The sequence below is a fragment of the Ranitomeya variabilis genome, chromosome 3 (genome assembly GCF_051348905.1).
Source record: "Ranitomeya variabilis isolate aRanVar5 chromosome 3, aRanVar5.hap1, whole genome shotgun sequence".
In the NCBI taxonomy this organism is placed as follows: domain Eukaryota; kingdom Metazoa; phylum Chordata; class Amphibia; order Anura; family Dendrobatidae; genus Ranitomeya; species Ranitomeya variabilis.
The window spans coordinates 151689820-151712157 of record NC_135234.1 but is presented as its reverse complement, the minus strand read 5'-3'; the positions used below and the strand labels follow the sequence as shown (position 1 = coordinate 151712157).

Below are 22338 nucleotides of genomic sequence, written 5' to 3'. Positions count from 1 at the left end.
CGGGTTTGGACAAACACCTAAAAAAATTTGGTTTAGGTACCCGAACCCGGACCACTTTCAGATGATTGGGGTGCATGAACATCAGTTGTTTGACATGCTGTCATCTGCATGATAACATGGCAAACACGGCCTTTGAGCAACAGTAAGAACATTACCGCCAGTCAGACAACTTCCGTTGCCACGCTATCAGATGACAATGTGAGCCAGCAGCTGTGACCAGAGGTAAAAAGTTTACCTCCAGTCACACGCATTGGCTGATAAGAGAGGACTACTCTTATCAGCCTTTACCTGATGTCACTGATAGCAGCGAGAGCAGGCGTAGCTGATGGGAGTATTCATCAGCGAGAGCCAGTGCTATAAATAAATAAAACGAAAAAATGACTTGTGGTCTCTACAATTTTTGATAACCAGTTCAGGCAAAACTGACATCTGTGAGCTTCAGCCCTCAGCTGTCAGCTTTATCATGGCTGGTTATCAAGAATAGAGGGATCAACTAGCTTTTATTTTAAAATTAATAAAACAAACCATGTGGGGTCCCCCTATTTTTGACAACTAGCTAAGCTAAAGCAGACAGCTGGGGCTGGTGTTCTCAGGCTGGTAAGGCGCCATGAATATTGGCCCCCCTAGCCTAAAAATAGCATCCCGCAGCCACCCCAGAACTATGCCCAATGTATAGCTCAACTTACTACTGTTGCACTAGCAAGTAGGGCAATGGTTGTGGGGTTCATTACAGCTGTTTTCTGACTGCTGACATAAAGCCCGCAGGTTAGTAATGGAGAGACGTCTATAAGATGCTCCCATTTCTAACCCCATAGTTAGATAGTATCCGGTTCCCAATGCAGCTTCTCCGGTGAGTGCTATTGCTTGCCGAATAAGAAGGGATGCTCATCTGTACTTATAAGCACTGTGTGCTTTGCCTAGGAGAACAGTCAACACCTAGCAGTGGTGGTGGTAACCTAGTCAAGGGTCAGTAAACTATAGAACAGGGAAAAAAGATTTTTAAAAGTTGTTTGTTTTTGCAATTTTAACCAATTGTGATGATAATATTAATGCTTTAAATGAGGCTTCTTTACAAGTAGCTATGAAGACATGCTGACACTAGAAATGCTGCCCTGTGTCAGGAGCAAATTGGTAGACAAGCAGTCAGCAAAACAACCAAAACTAATGTTGTATTATCAAAGTCCAACCGTTTTCTTGGTGGATAACCCTTTTAACATCAAGTCAATAGCTCTGCCTGATATAACAATATTGTATATAAAGAAGTTTGATCTACTGTGCATTTGTTAACAAACATTTAAGGTCCCATGTGAACAATACAGGGCAATGGGTTTTGTTGAATGACTTGATCTGGTCTATGAATACTTACTAAACCAAGTAGTCTTTAATAATGCAACATATAATTTGCTTCATTTTAGCTCACAGTGTTAGTAAGAAATTTAATAAGAGGTGGAGACTAATGAAAAGGTAGCACATTTTGGAAATGTCAAGGACCTGGTGCCAGATGGCACTCATTGAAATGTAATATAAATATAAAATCATGGCTAAGGTACAGTGGTACTAAGGCCACTTCTTAGCTGCATCTCTCTGAAATAAGGATGTTTTTGACATAACATTAATTTCATCAGACACTTGCAGAAAGTTTCCTTCATGGGGATAAACTTGTGGGGATAAGATGCATCAACCAAATATATGGCTATACAATTGTTGAATTCATTTCACCTGCATGACAGTTACGGTACCTTGTCACATACGCTTAGTCAAAGACTTCCATTAAGTGGATGGAGTCATTGAATGGATGTTTAATAAATCCATTAATTTTTTACAAATCCAGGATAGCCAAATAAAATACATTTGCAGCAGCAACACTTGGATGACGAGGCTAAAATAATAAATATAAACCATTTGAAATAATACTGCTTTACGCTGTGCATTGTAAGTGATCAATTATGTCGCTAGGAAACTGTATGAATGAGCACTGAACTTACTTGTGCCCAATTTTACAGGTTATAAATTTCAACAAATTTGTGCAGTTACAATATTTTAGGTTTGGTTTTATTGATTTTGGACTAAATGAACATTAAAAATGTTAACCTGAATTAACTATTTTACATTAATCCACATCGTTACCAGTGCTTAAAGAGGATCCTTACTGCGCCAAATGAAAAAATAACTGAACTCTGTTTTACCTGGTAATAAAAAAGAAGGGTGACATCCAACTCTTTCGCTAAAGAGAATTTTTATACAGTATCAAATGTGCTGATATTTAAATTAGGCAGGAATTTTTTTTATATTTTTTTTTAAATCAAAAATCTTAATAATAAAAAAATAATAATATGCACCTCAACACTCATCTATCCAAACAAAAAAAGATTGCAGCACTATTTATAGACTAAGTCATAAGGAAAAATTGATTATTGATATATGAAATATTTGCATACATTTTAGTGTACTCAGAGAGCTTTAATATTCTTTTGTTTGAATATCATGATTTCATTGCCAATTGCACTTATTCATACTTCCTTTATTCTATTAGGAGATGCTGGTAAATTTTTGGGTTTTTTTTCAGTGTGCTATAAGAGGTGGTGATTGCCTCCATATTTGGCCAAGCATTTCTACCTTGTTTTTTTATTAGTACTTGACCTCATATAACTACATGCGGGAGAAACATGTCTGATAAAGATTAGATTTAGGGTCCCATTATAGAAAGGTATAACTTGTTGTAGCAGGTGAGCTCACATGAATTAGCCAAGTTGTGTTCTAAGTACCTTCCTTTTTATGAGTATATTCTACATGGCAGTTAGAAAGTGTAAATTTCATATAGAAAATTCTATATACTTCCTAACATATGCAGAGTTACAGACTGCTGTGGTATTCTTTTGTCAGAACATACAACACATATCAGAAGTAGAATGTGAGACATTGTTTTTTATTTCATTTGGAAAAAAACTCATTTAGAAATGATGGCAGTAACAATTCTTAAAAAATTTAGGGCATTATTAAGAATAGGCTGAAAAAGTAAGAGGCACTAACAAAAACAGTTGGAGTGTGAGTTTTCCACTAAATCACGTCTGTATATAAAAATGCATATTAAAGTGGCAGAGTCTCTTAAAGCCAAAGATGGTCAGAGGTTCACCAATCAAAACTGTATCAAAAAATTGTGGAACGTTTTTAGAAAAATGTTTCTCAATGTAAAACTGCACATACTTGTACATACCAAAAGTTACATAATACCATCAAAAGATTTTGAGATTCAGGAGAAATCTATGTGCACAAGGAATGAGATTAATATTGGATGCATTGCTCATGATTAGTGATGAGGGTACCCATAAAAGTTTGGGCTCTGGTACCTGACCGAACTTTAGTCCAACGTTCAGTTTGGGTACCAGAACTGTACTCAAACTTGAACCTGAACCCCCACAAGTCAGTGGGGACCCAAACTTTGGAACTGGAAAATCTCTCTCTCTCTCCCCAGATTCCCGAACTGTAAAACTGACTTCCAGGAGAAGTCCATATTCAGAGTTCAGCATCAGACACTGAACCACAAACTTAACAGATCAGGTTTGCTCGTCTTTACTCATGATTTATAGGCCCTGGTATTAGGGGTCGAGTTCCCGCCTCTGCACAGGGGGAATCTCAAGCCATCTCTGCTGTGGTCTCCCATTCTTCTCCTGCCGCAGTGGAGCCTGCTCAGTGGAGGCGTCGGTCCCAGCGTCTCACTCAGTCTGATACTGTGCAAAGGGTTACTGCTGCCTTTCCAGCTTCTGCCATTGTAGCCAGTACTGGTCAGCGGACGTCTTTGGGACTAAGTCCTACTTTTCCCTCTCTGAGCATGCCCAGGGTAAGATCTCTCATTGGAGATTAAGGGTCACATGCTCAGGTACTGCAGCAACTCCCATTGATCCTCTAGGAAGGTCCTGAAGTTGCTCAAGTTCTGTAGCAGCCTTCCATTGGTCCCTCTGGGAAGGTCCTGAAGTTGCTGCAGCTATAAAAGGTTTGCATGACCGCACGGCCATGCGCTAGTATCAATCTATGTAATGTGCTTTGCGCCAGTGTGGTCTTGTGTATATGTATTTAGGGCCCCGGCTGAAATAAGCCCCTAGAATACAGGCACCTCCGGTGAGGAGTTTTGTGTGTATGTATTCAGGGTCCCAGCTGAAATAAGCCCCTAATATACCGGCACCTCCAGTGAGGAGTTTGTGTGTGTGCAAGACCACTGACTGCTATCAGCTCAGCAGTTAGCTGTGTACTCCTGTGATTCTAACAGGGCACAGTGCTTTCTTTTGTCAGCAACTCTGTGAAGTAACAGAGTTCGCTTATACAGCCATATAGTGCCATTTGCTAGCAGCAGGTTCCTCCTGCACGGTGCACCCCGGGCTGCGAACGCACCAATAACTTCATCTATTTACTCCATGCGTTCCGCTAGCCCTAATAGAATACTAGCACCAGGGTCTGGCTAGTAAATGGCAGACAATCAGCATCTGCAACAGTACATCCAGCAGGTGGAAGGTAGATTGGCGGCTCTAGAACGCACAACCTTAGCTGTGGATGTTACTGCAGTCGCTGTTCAGGCTGCAAGTGAGGCTGCAGGCAGTTTGTCCTCTGCCACCCCTGCTCTGACTTTATCCCATCTCCCGCTTCCACACAAGTTTGCTGGTGACAGTAAGCAATGTCGGGGATTCGTGAGTCAGTGCTCCATACATCTAGAGCTTCTGGCTGCACGCTTTCCTACAGACCGGGCGAAAGTGGGTTTTATCTTATCCCTTTTGTCAGGCAGGGCATTGGAGTGGGCAAACGCGCATGTGGGAGCGCAATGATCGTGTGGTGCAGAGTGCTCCTCTCTTCCTGGACTCTCTCAAGCAGGTCTTTTTAGGACCTCATGTCACCCCTGATACGGCACTCCAACTGTTGGCAATAACACAGGGTTCGTCCATGGTCAGCCAGTTCGCTGTCCAGTTGCGGACTCTGGCCTCAGAGCTGGAGTGGCAGGATAAAGTCCATATTCTAGTGTTCTGGAAAGGACTGGCAGACCATGTGAAGGACGCCTTGGCCACTAGGGAGATTCCCGCCACACTGGAGGAGCTCATTACAATATCTACCCGCATCGACCTCCGTTAACCGCGGAGGTTAGAGCAGACCCAGTGTAGGCAGAGGTTCCAGCTGGCTCCCACCTTCGCCAGACCACTAGAATCTTCCATTCAGGCATCCGACTCCAATGAGGCCATGGAGGTTTCTCGAGTGGGACCTAAATCCCGGGCCGCTCGAGTACCCGTGGTTTGTAGTATTTGCTAATAAATGTCCACAGTGGTCAGGAAACAATCGCGTCTAGTAACCTTTGGAGGAGGTTCACTAGACACAGCGGCATTTTCCTCCAAGCTGTCCTTTAAAAGGACAATCACTTTAGGCTCATCCACTCTAACAGTTGAGCTTTGTGTGGACTCAGGAGCAGAGGGGAATTTCATGTCCTCTGCCTTTGCTCACCGCCACGCAATACCTCTGGTGATGCTCGCCAAACCGGTGACTGTTCGAGTAGTGAATGGGTCGACACTGCCCTTCCAAATCACACATCAGACTATCCCTTTCACATTATCCATGTTCCCTTCCCATCAGAAGATTATTTCCCTTCTTGTCATTCCCGAGGGAATAGACGAGATTCTGCTGGGAATACACTGGCTCTGTTTCCACTCCCCACATACTGAGTGGACCTCTGGGAGGATATTGGGTTGGAGTGAATCATGTAAGGCCAGATGTGTGAGGGAGTGCATTCAGGTTACCACTACAGAGATACCCGCAGATCTTACTTCCCTTCCCAAGTGCTATTGGTCCTATGCAGACGTGTTCTCCAAAAAGGCTGCGGAGACCCTTCCGCCTCACCGCCCCTATGACTGTCCTATTGATCTCATGCCTGGAGCAGAACCTCCTCGGGGACGGGTCTATCCCTTCTCTCTCCCAGAAACGGAGGCTATGTCCCAATACATCCAAGAGAATTTGGCAAGAGGGTTCATTAGGAAGTCAGTGTCACCTGCAGGGGTGGGGTTCTTCTTCGTGCAGAAGAAGAACTGAGAATTACATTCATGCATTGATTACAGGGGCCTTAACGCCATCACCGTTAAGAATAAGTACCCATTGCCCCTGATTTCTGAGCTCTTTGATAGGCTACGGGGAGCAAGGGTATTTACCAAATTTATCTGCGGGGTGCTTATAACCTGATTCGCATCCATGAGGGGGATGAATGGAAGACAGCTTTTAATACCAGGGATGGGCACTATGAATATCTGGTGATGCCCTTCGGGCTCTGTAATGCCCCAGCCATTGTTCAAGACTTTGTTAATGATATCTTCCGGGATATGCTCTCCACCTCGGTCGTAGTCTATCTGGATGATATTCTCATCTTCTCTCCAGATATTGACTCCCATCGGAGAGATGTTTGCAGAGTCTTCGACCTCTTACGGGCAAATTCCCTCTATGCAAAGTTGGAGAAATGTGTGTTTGAGCAGGAGTCTTTACCTTTCCTGGGCTCTATCATCTCTGCCCAGGGATTGGCTATGGATCCTGCCAAACTACAGGCTGTGATGTACTGGCAAGAACCCCATTCTCTTAAAGCGGTGCCGCGCTTTATGGGGTTCAATAATTAATATCGCCAGTTCATCCCCCACTTCTCAACTTTGGTAGCTCCCTTGGTAGCTCTCACCAAGAAGGGAGCAAATCCCAAATAGTGGTCTGAAGAGGTCTCCAAGGCTTTCACTTCTATTAAGTCTCATTTTGCTAGCGCTCCCATCCTACTTGGTCCTGATGTTGATAAGCCGTTTATTTTGGAGGTGGATGCCTCATCCGTTGGTGCTGGAGCAGTCCTCTTCCAAAAAGATGCTCAAGGTCGGAAGCATCCTTGTTTCATCTTCTACAAGACCTTCACACCAGCGGAGAGGAATTATTCCCTCAGGGACAGGGAGTTGATAGCAATGAATTTGGCCTTCTCAGAGTGGAGAAATCTTTTGGAGGGGGCTCGCTTTCCCTTCCAAGTCTTCACTGACCACAAAAATTTGGTGTACTTACCAACAGCCCAGCGGCTAAATTCTCGTCAGGCCAGAAGGTCCTTGTTCTTCTCCAGGTTCCACTTCACCCTCCGTTATCTCTGCGATTCCGCAGAAATATTGAATATGCTGTGGATTTTACCGCTATGCGATTCCGTAGCGGGAAAATCTGCAGCATGGGCACAGCAACTGTGGAATCCCATAGGATTGCATGGAAATGCGTTTTTTAAGCGTTTCTGCTGTGGTAGAAATGCATACAAAACGCAATGTGGGCACACAGCCTTACATTATTACTAATTTCCCCTATCTCTAACCCTAGTCTTATAAAGATATATATAACTTACCCAGTACATAAACATGAGCATACAGTGTGACATGTTAATGCACAATAAAGCAATACCACAAGTCTCATGACATAAAAAGGTAAAACATACCTGCTTTACTAGGAAAGCATGCAAAGGAATGCAGGGCACAAGCTAGCCCCCAGTACACCCCTTAAATCCTCATTTCCCAGTTGTTTACAGACTGTGGTTAAAAGAAGAGGGGATGTTACATTATGATAGACATGATTCTGTTCCCACTTTGAGATGTGTTGCCGCCATCAATTTCTAAATGAGTTATTTTTTCAAACAAAATGGAAAAAAATCTAACTTTCACCTTCAAATCTGTGTTTTATGTTGTATTGTGAATAAAATATGGCTATAAGAGATTTCCAAAACATTGCATTCTAGTATTTTCTACATTTTACATTTTTAAAATTTGGGTGATTTATATACATGATATAAGGCCTAAACGGATTTCTAAAACTGTAAAAAAAAATCCTCTAAAATGTGTACAAAGACATCAATATTATAGTAGGCCGTTGAAACTATACTATTTTTTTAAAATCTTCTCCATCTATAGCCAATGCCATGCATTGCAAAAATATGCATTTAAAAAAAAATAAAAAATAAAAATAGTCATTTATTTAGATGGTTTTGGGGTACTTTGAATAATTACATAAATGTAAATGTTAAACATGTATTTCATTATTTCCTAATTACTTTTTATTATGTAAGTAAAAGGCATGATGGTTCTATTTAAAACTAATAAGTATCGAATTTTCTTGATCAGACCACAGATGAAAAGGTACAGCTCTCTGATGTCAGACCAAGCAGGTGGTACCAGTTCAGGGTGGCTGCTGTTAATGTGCATGGAACTAGAGGCTTTACAGCACCAAGCAAACACTTCCGTTCATCTAAAGGTTAGTAAAACCTGTCAGGTCTGACCATTTTGCAAATGTAATTATTTCATTCACATCTACATTTTTCTCTGTATCTAAAAACAAAAGCTAAAACTGCACTTACCATATATAATTATATGGGCAAGCCTCAGCTTCCTTGAGCCATAGCCTTACTATGAAACAGTATTGTTCTAATGCAGAGGAGGCAATTCATTTTCTCAAGGGGCCACACGAGAGACAGTGACTGTTGTGATTGTGTAATAGGAAGAACAAGATCGGGTATACTTTTCTCACACCGGTTCTGGAACTACCGGGACTGTCACCAATGTTGCAGAGGGGAATATTTTCAGACAAGGACAAACGCTTGCATGTGACTGCGGTAGGCGGGGCTGGGTTAAAAAGTGCTGCGTACGGGGAAAAGGTCAGAGTCCAGGTGGGAATGCTAAGCAGACAGATGGGTGCAGTATCAGCCGTGAGAGCAGAACATCCCTTTAGTGCAAGTCGACTGACAGATCCCCTGCCTACCGGTCTGCTGTGAGTGGATGACAGACTGCCAGCTTACCACTAACCTCCGCGCCAGGAGGTACAGTAACTCTCAGTTGAGACCAGTGACTGTAATTTTCAAGCAGCACAGTGAGAAGCAGGTGTCTAGGCCAGAACCCTTTAGCCAAGTAACTTTATACACCGGGAAGCGAGGCTTTGTTTCGGCGATACTTCGTACTGGACTGAGCACAGCATTTGGCGTTTGAGAGTGCAGGAGCACTCCGCATCCTTCAAAGACTCATCACCTGCTTCATGGATTGGAACCCCATCCTCTACAGACACCTCTGAGACTTCACGTGCCGCTGTTGTTGGTGCCACCGTTGGAGAACTGAGACGCTGCAATCCAGAAGACTACAAACTGATAAGTTTTATTGCCTTTGTTTCTTCCTATTGTACTATCATTCGTCCCTGTCCTATCCCGTCCTAGCTCCCAGTTCTGCCCTTCTGACTTACACACCTCCCGAGTCCTTAGACTCCCTGTGCGGAGTATACGTGTTCTTAATAAACCTGTTAACTCTTGATCTGCCTCCTGTCCATGACGACATCTCACATTCCTGCGGTTTCTACAATTGTGGATGACTATACTTAACCCCTTCATGACCTTGGGATTTTTCGTTTTTCCGTTTTCGTTTTTCGCTCCCCTCCTTCACAGAGCCATAACTTTTTTATTTTTCCGTCAATTTGGCCATGTGAGGGCTTATTTTTTGCGGGACGAGTTGTACTTTTGAACGACATCATTGGTTTTACCATGTCGTGTACTAGAAAACGGGAAAAAAATTCCAAGTGCAGTGAAATTGCAAAAAAAGTGCAATCCCACACTTGTTTTTTGCTTGCCTATTTTGCTAGGTTCACTAAATGCTAAAACTGACCTGCCATTATGATTCTCCAGGTCAGTACGAGTTCATAGACACCTCACATGTCTAGGTTATGTTTTACCTAAGTGGTGAAAAAAAATTCCAAACTTTGCAAAAAAAAAAAAAAAAAAATTGCGCCATTTTCCGATACTCGTAGCGTCTCCATTTTTCGTGATCTGGGGTCAGGTGAGGGCTTATTTTTTGCGTGCCGAGCTGGAGTTTTTAATTATAGCATTTTGGTGCAGATACGTTCTTTTGATCGCCCGTTATTACATTTTAATGCAATGTCGCAGCGACCAAAAAAACGTATTTCTGGCGTTTCGATTTTTTTTCTCATTACGCCATTTAGCGATCAGGTTAATGCTTTTTTTTTATTGATAGATCGGGCGATTCTGAACGCGGCGATACCAAATATGTGTAGGTTTGATTTTTTTTTTATTGATTTATTTTGATTGGGGCGAAAGGGGGGTGATTTAAACTTTTATGTTTTTTTTATTTTTTTCACATTTTTAAAAACTTTTTTTTTTCACTTTTGCCATGCTTCTATAGCCTCCATAGGAGGCTAGAAGCAGGCACAGCCCGATCGGCTCTGCTACATAACAGCGATCATCAGATCGCTGTTATGTAGGAGAATTGCAGGTGTGCTGTGAGCGCCGACCACAGGGGGGCGCTCACAGCCACCGGCGATCAGTAACCATAGAGGTCTCCAGGACCTCTATGGTTACCATTCAGAAGCATTGCCGACCCCCGATCATGTGACGGGGGTCGGCGATGACGTCATATCCGGCCGCGCGGCCGGATGCGGTAGTTAAATGCCGCTGTCTGCGATTGACAGCGGCATTTAACTAGTTAATAGGCGCGGGCAGATCGCGATTCTGCCCGCGCCTATTGCGGGCACATGTCAGCTGTTCAAAACAGCTGACATGTCCCGGCTTTGATGCGGGCTCACCGCGGAGCCCTGCATCAAAGCAGGGGAGCTGACCTCGGACGGTATAGTACGTCCGAGGTCAGAAAGGGGTTAAAGATTAAACTTAATTATTCTCTTTTTTTTAATATTAATTTTTATCACTTAATATTGGTGAAAATTAGGTCTGTTAATTAGCTGCTACTGTGAATACGTCTTACGGTAGGGCTTTTTGTAACCTGTGTTCTTTCCTGTAGCAAGTTACAATAAGCCTATATAATTTACTGCTTTTTGTAATGTTTATATAAAACAGTAAGTAATGCTGCTTCTGTTATTCATCTCTTGTACCTTGACAAACAGCTCTAAAAGCAGTATGATTCCCCCAGATTTACCACAAAGTCCCCACACAGTATGACGTCTACACACAGCTCCCCAGAGTTTTATGTCCCCACACAGCCACTCAAACAGTATAATGTCCTTTAAAACAGTATAAGGCCACCAAACAGTTCTCCATGCAGTATCATATGCCTACAAAACCAGTATTATGTCCCTACATAGCCCCATACAGTATGTCGCCACAAAGTCCACCACAGAGTATGATGTTCTCACAAAATCCCCATGTAGTATGATGTCCCCCCATAGCCCGGAAGGCAGTATGATATTCCACATAGCCCCTTACACAGTATGATGTTCCCACAATTTCCCACAGATGCTTAAATGTAAACAAATACAAAATAAAACTGCTCACCCTGCCTAGTTCCCATGCTGCACTGTAGTGTAGTAATCCTCAGTACAGCAGTACAAGCTGTTCACTGTATTGAGCATCCACACAGTTGGCATAACGTAGTAATGTCTTTGCACCTATTGCGTTCTAAGATCAGCAGACTCAATTGGTGAAAGGGGGGACTATTGGCTTCCTGTTACATTTTTGTATTGCCAGGTATTTGCCTCTTGTAGATCAAGATACAAATGAAATTGAGAGACTGGGCAGAGAGTGACTATTTGCTGTGGGACCTTTGGCTGTTCCAGTCCTCAGGGCTGCACAGGAACAGCCAAATGGCCGTATGCAGCTTGTGGGCTGCATTTTGCCCCGGTCTGGTCTATTGTATACTTTTTTACTTGTACCATTTCATAAAATATCATAGTCTAATGTGTACTAGCTAGATGCAGATCAATAGGCCACTCATTGAGCTACCATTGGGTTAAAATCGTACAGACACATGTTTAGCCTGTATATTGAGAGCTTTCTCGGCGAAGAAACTAAAGTATATTACAGACATGATGTCAATGTAGCATAAGAGCAATGGCAATTGAACACTCTCTGGGCCAAGAGTAATGACCTCCCTATAAGCACTCAAGCTCTGCCTAGCCGCCATGTTTTTTTGATGGCCTTGAAGAACCACAAAAGATTGGGAATGTTGAATCAAACATTTTCACAAGGTCTTATCAAGAGAAAGTAATCTTTTTTTTTAATTTGGGCTGTTATTTTTTTCCAATTTCAGCTAGTTATAATCCTATGTGCAAAGTATGTCATTTACATCTGCATATTGTGGCAGGACTGTAGCTATTATTTAGTCAGTCACCCAGATTCCATTAAAGTGCATTGTCTCTGAGATGTACACCATCCACGCAACATTACATTCTGTTCTATGACTCTTCATGTCAAGATATTATACCGATTTCCATTTACTTATAGAAAGAACAGTGAGTATCCTGAGTAACATTTCACCCCAAGTCATGTAATAATGACCATAAAGCCTCTTTGATCATATTTATCTGAATTCACTGCTAGAATCATGTAGTTTGCTAAACTTAGTTCAACATTTAGCCGTTTCACTTTGCTGAATAAACTTTTAGTATTACTTAGAGACTTTCACCCTGAATATCATACATTTTAGTAAGGTATTGCCAGAACCATGGCGTGTGTTTCAGAACACTAGTTATATGTAGTGTTGAGCATTCCGATACCGCAAGTATCGGGTATCGGCCGATATTTGCTGTATCGGAATTCCGATACCGAGATCCGATACTTTTGTGGTATCGGGTATCGGTATCGAAACACCATTAATGTGTAAAATAAAGAATTAAAATAAAAAATATTGCTATACTCACCTCTCCGACGCAGCCTGGACCTCACCGAGGGAACCGGCAGCGTTGTTTGCTTAAAATTCGCGCTTTAACCTCCTTACGTGAAGTCCCGGCTTGTGATTGGTCGCGCGCCGCCCATGTGGCCACGACGCGACCAATCACAGCAAGCCGTGACGTAATTTCAGGTCCTTCAGGATTTTAAAATTACGTTCCGGCTTTGTGATTGGTCGCGTCGTGGTCACATGGGCGACGCGACCAATCACAAGCCGTGACGTCACGGGAGGCTGGACACGCGTGCATTTTAAAATGCGCGCGTGTCCTGCCTCCCGTGACGTCCCGGCTTGTGATTGGTCGCGTCGCCCATGTGGCCGCGACGCGACCAATCACAGCAAGCCGTGATGTAATTTTAGGTCCTTCAGGATTTTAAAATTACGTTCCGGCTTTGTGATTGGTCGCGTCGCGGTCACATGGGCGACGCGACCAATCACAAGCCGTGACGTCACGGGAGGCTGGACACGCGCGCATTTTAAAATCACCAATCACAAAGCCGGAACGTAATTTTAAAATCCTGAAGGACCTGAAATTACGTCACGGCTTGCTGTGATTGGTCGCGTCGCGGCCACATGGGCGGCGCGCGACCAATCACAAGCCGGGACTTCACGTAAGGAGGTTAAAGCGCGAATTTTAAGCAAACAACGCTGCCGGTTCCCTCGGTAAGGTGCAGGCTGCGTCGGAGAGGTGAGTATAGCAATATTTTTTATTTTAATTCTTTATTTTACACATTAATATGGTTCCCAGGGCCTGAAGGAGAGTTTCCTCTCCTTCAGACCCTGGGAACCATCAGGAATACCGTCCGATACATGAGTCCCATTGACTTGTATTGGTATCGGGTATCGGTATCGGATTAGATCTGATACTTTGCCGGTATCGGCCGATACTTTCCGATACCGATACTTTCAAGTATCGGACGGTATCGCTCAACACTAGTTATATGTGCTTTATATTTATACAAGAACCCATCTGTCACATTCCTAACATCCTAGATGTCTACAGTCATTCCAGGTGTAGAAAATACCCTTCCTTGTGTATGAGAAATATACTGGAACAAACTAACCATTTCCTTTACCATTTATTCATCATGATGGCTTTAAAATCACAGAACATGAGCAAGTGACTGGCACCTAAATCTGTACCAGGATAACCCGACTCCTTTCATGGTTGATTTGGCCAACATCTATCCTTCTCAAGCCTCACAAATGCTTGAATGCTCAGCTTGGCCAAGCACATTTATATATTTTACGTAAAAGCCACTCAGACTTTTCTGATCGCAGCTCTCCCGCAGAAAAAGAGGTGGTGCTGCAAAACTAAAGAGTGTGGTGGGAAAATGGAGAAAGAGAAAGACTTGGATACTGGTACTTGTAGTCTTTAAATGCTACACAATTTAAATTTCACTTCAAGGTGATAGAGTAGCATCACTGCTAGAGGAATGTGGTTATGTAAGAAAGGAAATTAGCTACTTTTTTAATATTGAAAAACAATGCTAAAAATATTTCTATTGTTTTATGCCCATTTTTTTTAAATAAAAAAAATAGAAGAAAAAAGGCAGAAAGAAGGACTATACAGGGCATTATTGTGCAAATGTATACTAAGCAGTCACCCCCTCCATGAATGGGTAGGTGGTGAGTGGCTGTGTATTTAGTATTTTGCACCTGTGTTGCCAACATCTTGATATATGGGCTGGCTGCATCCTGTAGTGCATTTGTTCAAAGACCTGGGCAGGTAAGCGGTGCTGCCTTTTTTTCTGCTTTTTTTAATTTTTGGAGGATTTTAGTCCTCTTTTGTGGCTTTGCTATTAGTTAAATTTTTTAAAGGAAACCTGCCAGATCCCTCATGCCCACCAAACCACCATTATTTGTTCATTCTTAAGTTAACACCCTTCCTAGTGGCGTGGTAACATGAGTAGTGTGAAGGCTAGTCAGGGGAAGCCAACACCCCTCCACTAGACTGAATTTAATTCGCATTCTGGAAGTGGATTTTTAACCTTTTTTTTGCCATATACTGCGATCATTTTCTACTGTTCAAAAAGCTTGACATGCAAGGTTTTAACATAAGAGAAAATGCATGGTGGTGGTTTGGGGGCATGGTGGACCTGTCGGGTTGCTTTTAAATTTCCTAACACTCTAGGGAATGTGAGAATTGTGAGTTATTGGAGGGAAGACCTTTTTTCACAAGATCATTATGCAGTCAAAATGGAGAGTGCCCTGGAGGAGCCAGCACCTCAGTGAATTAATGTACCTGGAAAGTTGATTGATCTCCCCAGGCACCTTGTAATGCCTAATTTATTATATGGTGATTTTGTCGAAATTAAATCTCATCAATTTTCCAATCTTGTGTTTTCTTTTTCTAATTTCCTTTTTCCAAGAGCCATAACTTTTTTTTATTTTTCTGTCAACATAGTGATAATGAAGGCTTGCTAGTTGCGAGATGAGTTTTGAAGGACATCACTCATATTACTATTCAATATACTGGAAAACGAGAAAACAATTCCTAGTGCTATGTAATTATAAAAAAAGCACAAAAACCCAATCTTTTAGTTTTTTTTAAAATGTGCTTTCACAGCGTTTATTGTGCTGTAAAAATGACCTGGCAATACGGTTTTCCAGGTAAATACATTTACAGAGATAGCAAACTTGCTTTGTTTTAATTTAAATGATAAATTGTTATTTTCAGAGACCTGTAACATTTCCATTTTTGTCGATTGAGCTTTCTGAAGGCTTTTTTTTGTTTAGCAAGCTCATGTTTTTATTTATGCCATTTTAGGGTAGATGCAACATTTTCATTGATTATTATTGTATTTTTTGGTAGCATTACGGCAACCAAAACACAATTTTAGTGTTTCATTTTTTCCTATTTACATTAGGTTAACTCATTTTAAATTTTGATATATCAGACTTTTATGGGTGCAGCGATACCACATATGTTTATTTTTATTTTATTTTTTAGGCCTCTTATGGAATTTTCAATCTGAAATTATGTAATAGCTTATCCTGCATATAGTAAAAATCATGGTCTACTATGAAGCTCAGAAACAGGTTTTCACAGCAGCACCATCATGACAAGCACTAAGGCCTTCAGTTAGCCCTTTGCGGCCATGATAACCCATTGGCACCAATGGGTATGTGGAACAAAAAGCTCCCTGATTATATAAATGCCACTGTCAGAAATTAACAACGGCATTTAAGGGGTTAGCATTAATTGGTATGGCAGCACAGTCATCGTCTACTGGGTATAATGCCAACGTAATACATGAAGACCCAACATTGGATGTATCTGTATCAGTACGTCTAAATGTTGGGAAGGAGTTAAAGTAGATCTTTAACTATATTTCAAAATACAAGATGTATACCATATTGAATAGCTTTTTAGATGGATTTTCAAAATAAATACCAATGAATGAAAGAGTGGCTATTTAATCTTAAATTTAAAATTAACAATGTATAAGTCCAAGCTAGAGCCATGTTCAAAAAGTGCTCATTTTCATATTAGACAGGAAACGTTCACAAATGTAAATCTATTCGATTGTGTATTTTTTTTATGAAGTACACTGGGTTCATAAGAGATCTATTAAATTATGTACATAGTTTGTACTGTGAAATCTTGTGGCAGATCCACTTTTAGTCTTGCTGCCGGGTCAGGTTGGAAGGTTATGGTTAGCTGTTTATGGAGTGCCCTTTCTAATAAAGCAGACAACTGAACTAATCCTACCACTATATATACACTCACCGGCCACTTTATTAGGTACACCTGTCCAACTTCTTGTTAACACTTAATTTCTAATCAGCCAATCACATGGCGGCAACTCAGTGCATTTAGGCATGTAGACATGGTCAAGACAATCTCCTGCAGTTCAAACCGAGCATCAGTATGGGGAAGAAAGGTGATTTGAATGCCTTTGAACGTGGCATGGTTGTTGGTGCCAGAAGGGCTGGTCTGAGTATTTCAGAAACTGCTGATCTACTGGGATTTTCACGCACAACCATCTCTAGGGTTTACAGAGAATGGTCCGAAAAAGAAAAAAAATCCAGTGAGCAGCAGTTCTGTGGGCGGAAATGCCTTGTTGATGCCAGAGGTCAGAGGAGAATGGGCAGACTGGTTCGAGCTGATAGAAAGGCAACAGTGACTCAAATCGCCACCCGTTACAACCAAGGTAGGCCTAAGAGCATCTCTGAACGCACAGTGCGTCGAACTTTGAGGCAGATGGGCTACAGCAGCAGAAGACCACACCGGGTACCACTCCTTTCAGCTAAGAACAGGAAACTGAGGCTACAATTTGTACAAGCTCATCGAAATTGGACAGTAGAAGATTGGAAAAACGTTGCTTGGTCTGATGAGTCTCGATTTCTGCTGCGACATTTGGATGGTAGGGTCAGAATTTGGCGTAAACAACATGAAAGCATGGATCCATCCTGCCTTGTATGGAGCATCTTTGGGATGTGCAGCCGACAAATCTGCGGCAACTGTGTGATGCCATCATGTCAATATGGACCAAAATCTCTGAGGAATGCTTCCAGCACCTTGTTGAATCTATGCCACGAAGAATTGAGGCAGTTCTGAAGGCAAAAGGGGGTCCAACCCGCTACTAGCATGGTGTACCTAATAAAGTGGCCGGTGAGTGTATATTTTCTGTATAATGTGCATTCTATGTTCTCTGTTCTCTAAAAGACATTTAGTTTGACAGCTAGTGTTCATCATTTTTATTTTCTTTTACTTCCTTAGTGTATTGGCTTCTCAACTATAGTTGACATTATGCTCTATTATTGGCTTCTCAACTATAGTTGACATTACGCTCTATAACTTGTATTTCTAGTTTTACTTCACAATTTGTGTTAAATCTTTGTTGTAAGCCACAAAGGAACAAGTCACAGAAACATTTTAGGACATGTTCTAAATATAGGTTCTAAGGAAATACAAAAAGACCTTTTTTTCCTGGGACTAAAGTTATACAGTGATGATTGAAAGTTTGTGAACCCCCTCAGAATTTTCCATATCTCTGCATACATTTGACCTAAAACTACATTTCTTATATGTATAAATTATCAAATATCACATCTAATGTTAAAAAAAGACTGGCAGAACCAAAACTCATTATTTATAATGTAAAATGGAATACATTTTGGAAAACTAAACATACGTGAGTGCTGGTCTTTCTATAAATATATATCTGTTTGAGGCGTAATATTGTGAACCTTTGCTTTCAGTATCTGGTGTGAGCCTCTTGTGCAGCAATAATGGTATCTAAATATTTCTCGTAATTAGTGTTAATGAAGTTTAGCTCATTCTTACCTACAAAACAGCTTCAACTCTGATATGTCAGTGAGCTTTCTCACATGAACTGTGTTAGGGCTAGTGGAATGCACCGAGTAAATATAGAGGTTTTATTATAATTAATGCATTTGCAGCCCGGGGTCCACCGTGCAGGAGAACCTGCTGCTAGCAAACGGCGGAACTATATGGCGGTATGAGCTAACCCTGTTACTTCACAGAGTAGCTGAAACTCAAAGCACTGCGCCCTGTTTGACTTCACAGTGGCACAGGCTAACTACTCAACTGAGAGCTGTCAGTGGTCATGCATGCACACAAAATCCTCGCCGGGGGTGCCAGCATTCTAGGGGCTTATTTCAGCCAGGTACCTGAATAAATTCACACAAAATCTCCTCGCTGGAGGTGCCTGCATTCTAGGGGCTTATTTCAGCCAGGTCCCTGAAAACAAACTCACATGACCACACTGGCGCAAAGCACATAACATAGAACAATACTAGCGCATGGCCATGCGGCCATGCGGCCATGCGAGCCTTAAATAGTTGCAGCACGTACATGACCTTCCTAGAAAAACCAATGAGAGGCTGCCACAGAGCGTGAGCACCTACAGGACCTTCCTGAAGGACCAATGGCCTTAGCTGCAGTATCTGATCATGTGACCCTCGATCTCCACTGAGAGATCTTACTCTGGGCATGCTCAAAATGAGAAAAGCAGGACTTAGTCCCAGAAGAGTCTGCTCGCCGCTGCCCAGCACTGACTTCCATGGCAGAAGCAGGAAAAGCAGCAGTAACTCTTTGTACAGAGTCAGACTGAGCAAGACGCTGGGACTGACGTCTCCGCTGAGCAGGCTCCACTGCGGCAGAAGAAGAATGGGAGACCGCAGCAGAGATGGCCCAAGATTTCCCCTGTGCAGAGGTGGGAACTCAACCCCTAACAAACTGTTTGGTTCAGATCCTTCTGCAACATTTCTATAGAAGTAATGTAAGGAATTTGACTTGCCCTATCTTTCTTAACCAGTATTTTGTAGAATTTGGGTACTGACTTGCACGCTGTTTTGATATTCAACACCTAGACAGATATCCTGACATTTTCCTGTAGAATTTCCTGGTATATAGAATCCAGTGTTCTATCAATGATGGTAAGCCGTCCTGGCCCAGATGCAGCAAGAAAAGCTCAAGCCATACTACTACTACCACCATGTTTCATAGAAGGTATTATATTTTTATTCTGTAATACAGTGTTTTTCTGTTTTTAAACATAACAATTCTCATTTAACCCCTTCGTGCCATGCACCGTACTAGTACGGCACTGCCGGCACTGCATTAGTGCCAGCCGCAGTACTAGTACGGCGCATCGATCACCGCGGTCTCACGCTGAGTGCCGTGGTGACCGGGTGCAGGTGTCAGCTGTATATGACAGCTGACACCCCGCAGCAATGCCCACGATCGGCGCTATCGCCGATCGCAGGCATTTAACCCCTCTCTGTCAATAGTGACAGCGGAATAGAGGGGGATCCCTGCGCTCTCCCACCGGAGCAACGCGATGAGATCGCGCTGCTCCGGTGACCTGGAAGGAGTCCCCGGATCCAAGATGGCCACCGGACTCCTTCCGGGTCATTTACTGACCTGGCTTGCCGGCGCCTGCAAGAGCTGCTGAGAGCAGGCGCCGGCAAGCCTCTGCTCTTGTGTGTGAGATCGGTGATCTGACAGAGTGCTGTGCACACTGTCAGATCACCGATCTGTGATGTCCCCCCTGGGAAAAAGTAAGAAAGTAAAAAAAAAAAATGTCCACATGTGTAAAAAAAAAGAAAAAAAATTCCTAAATAAAGAAAAAAATATATATATATATATTCCCAGAAATACATTTCTTTATCTAAATAAAAAAGAAATCACACAATAAAAGTACACATATTTAGTATCGCCGCGTCCGTAACGACCCCAGCTATAAAACTGTATCTCTAGTTAACCCCTTCAGTGAACACCGTAAAAAAAAAAAACGAGGCAAAAAACAACGCTTTATTCTCATACCGCCAAACAAAAAGTGGAATAACACGCGATCAAAAAGACGGATATGAATAATCATGGTACCGCTGAAAATGTCATCTTGTTCCGCAAAAAAAAGCCGCCATACAGCATCATCAGCAGAAAAATAAAAAAGTTATAGCTCTCAGAATAAAGCGATGCAAAAACAATTATTTTTTTATATAAAATAGTTTTTATTGTGTAAGAGAGCCAAAACATAAAAAAATGACATAAATGAGGTATCGCTGTAATCGTACTGACCTGAAGAATAAAACTGCTTTATCAATTTTACCACACGTGGAATGGTATAAACACCCCCCCTAAAAGAATTTCAGGAATTGCTGGTTTTTGTTCATTCCGCCTCCCAAAAATTGGAATAAAAAGCGATCAAAAAATGTCATGTGCCCGAAAATGGTACCAATAAAAACATCAACTCGTCCCGCAAAAAACAAGATCTCACATGACTCTGTGGGCCAAAATATAGATAAATTATAGCTCTCAAAATGTGGTGATGCAAAAACTATTTTTTGCAATAAAAAGCGTCTTTTAGTGTGTGATGGCTGCCAACCATAAAAATCCACCCAAAAAACGCTATAAAAGTAAATCAAATCCCCCTTCATCACCCCCTTAGTTAGGGAAAAATAATAAAATTTTAAAAAATATATTTATTTCCATTTTCCCGTTAGGCTACTTTCACACTAGCGTCGGTACGGGGCCGTCGCGCTGCGTCGGCCCGACGTACCGATGCATACTGTGCAAGCGCCACACAACGGGGGCAGCGGATGCTGTTTTTCCACGTATCCGCTGCCCCATTGTGAGGTGCGGGGAGGTGGGGGCGGAGTTCCAGCCACGCATGCGCGGTCAGAAATGGTGGACCGTCGGCACAAAAAAAGTTACATGTAACGTTTTTTGCTGCCGGCAGTCCGCCACAACACGACGCAACCGTCGCACGACGGTTGCAACATGTGTCAATATGTCGCAATGAGTCGCTAATGATAGTCTATGGGGAAAAAATGCATCCTGCAGATGACTTTGCAGGATGCGTTTTTTCGCCAAAACGACGCATTGCGACGTATGCAAAAAACCGCTAGTGTGAAAGTAGCGCTAGGGTTAGGACTAGGGTTAGGGATAGGGTTAGGGTTGGGGTTAGTGCTAGGGTTAGGGCTGGGGTTAGGGTTGGGGTTAGGGTTTCAGTTAGAATTGGGGAGTTTTCACTGTTTAGGCACATCAGGGGCTCTCCAAACGCGACATGGCATCCGATCTCAATTCCAGCCAATTCTGCGTTGAAAAACTAAAACAGTGCTCCTTCCCTTCCGAGTTGTCCTGTGCGCCCAAACAGTGGTTCCCCCCAACATATGGGGTATCAGCGTTCTCAGGACAAGTTGGACAACAACTTTTGGGGTCCAATTTGTCCTGTTACCCTTGGGAAAATAAATACGGGGCTAAAATATCAGTTTAGTGGAAAAAAATATATATTTTTATTTTCACGGCTCTGCGTGATAAACTGTAGTGAAACACTTGTTGGTTCAAAGTTCTCAAAACACATCTAGATAAGTTCCCTGGGGGTCTAGTTTCCAATATGGGGTCACTTGTGGTGGGTTTCTACTGTTTAGGTACATCAGGGGCTCTGCAAATGCAACATGACACCTGCAGACCAATCCATCTAAGTCTGCAATTCAAACGGCGCTCCTTCCCTTCCGAGCTCTGCCGTGCGCCCAAACAGTGGTTCCCCCCCATATATGGGGTATCAGCGTACTCAGGACAAATTGGACAATAACTTTTGTGGCCCAATTTCTCCTGTTACCCTTGGGAAAATAAAAACGTGGGGGCTAAAATATCATTTTTGTGGAAAAAAATATATTTTTTATTTTCGCGGCTCTGCGTTATAAACTGTAGTGAAACACTTGTTGGTTCAAAGTTCTCACAACACATCTAGATAAGTTCCATGGGGGGTCTAGTTTCCAATATGGGGTCACTTGTGGGGGGGTTCTACTCTTGGGAAAAAAAAATTGCGGGCTAAAACATCATTTTGTGGAAAGAAAAAATGATTTTTTAATTTTCACAGCGCTACATTCTAAACTTTAGTGAAACAATTGGGGGTTAAAAGTGCTCACCACACATCTAGATAAGTTCCTTAGGGGGTCTTCTTTCTAAAATGGTGTCACTTGTGGGGGTTTCCACTGTTTAGGCACATCAGTGGCTCTCCAAACACGACATGGGTTCCGATCTCAATTCCAGCCAATTTTGCATTGAAAAGTCAAATGGCGCTCCTTCCCTTCCGAGCTCTGCCATGCACCCAAACAGTGGTTTATCCCCATATATGCAGTATCAGCGTACTCAGGACAAATTGCACAACAA

At 42.3% G+C, this 22338-nt stretch overlaps 1 protein-coding gene across 1 annotated transcript in view; it reads left to right on the top strand.

Annotated features, from left to right (window-relative positions):
* Positions 1-22338, top strand: part of ANOS1 (anosmin 1) — a 307265-nt gene that overhangs the window by 175767 nt on the left and 109160 nt on the right. The window contains exon 6 of the mRNA XM_077294730.1: positions 8142-8271. Coding sequence (XP_077150845.1) covers positions 8142-8271 — 130 coding nt within the window. The remainder of the gene's footprint in view (positions 1-8141; positions 8272-22338) is intronic.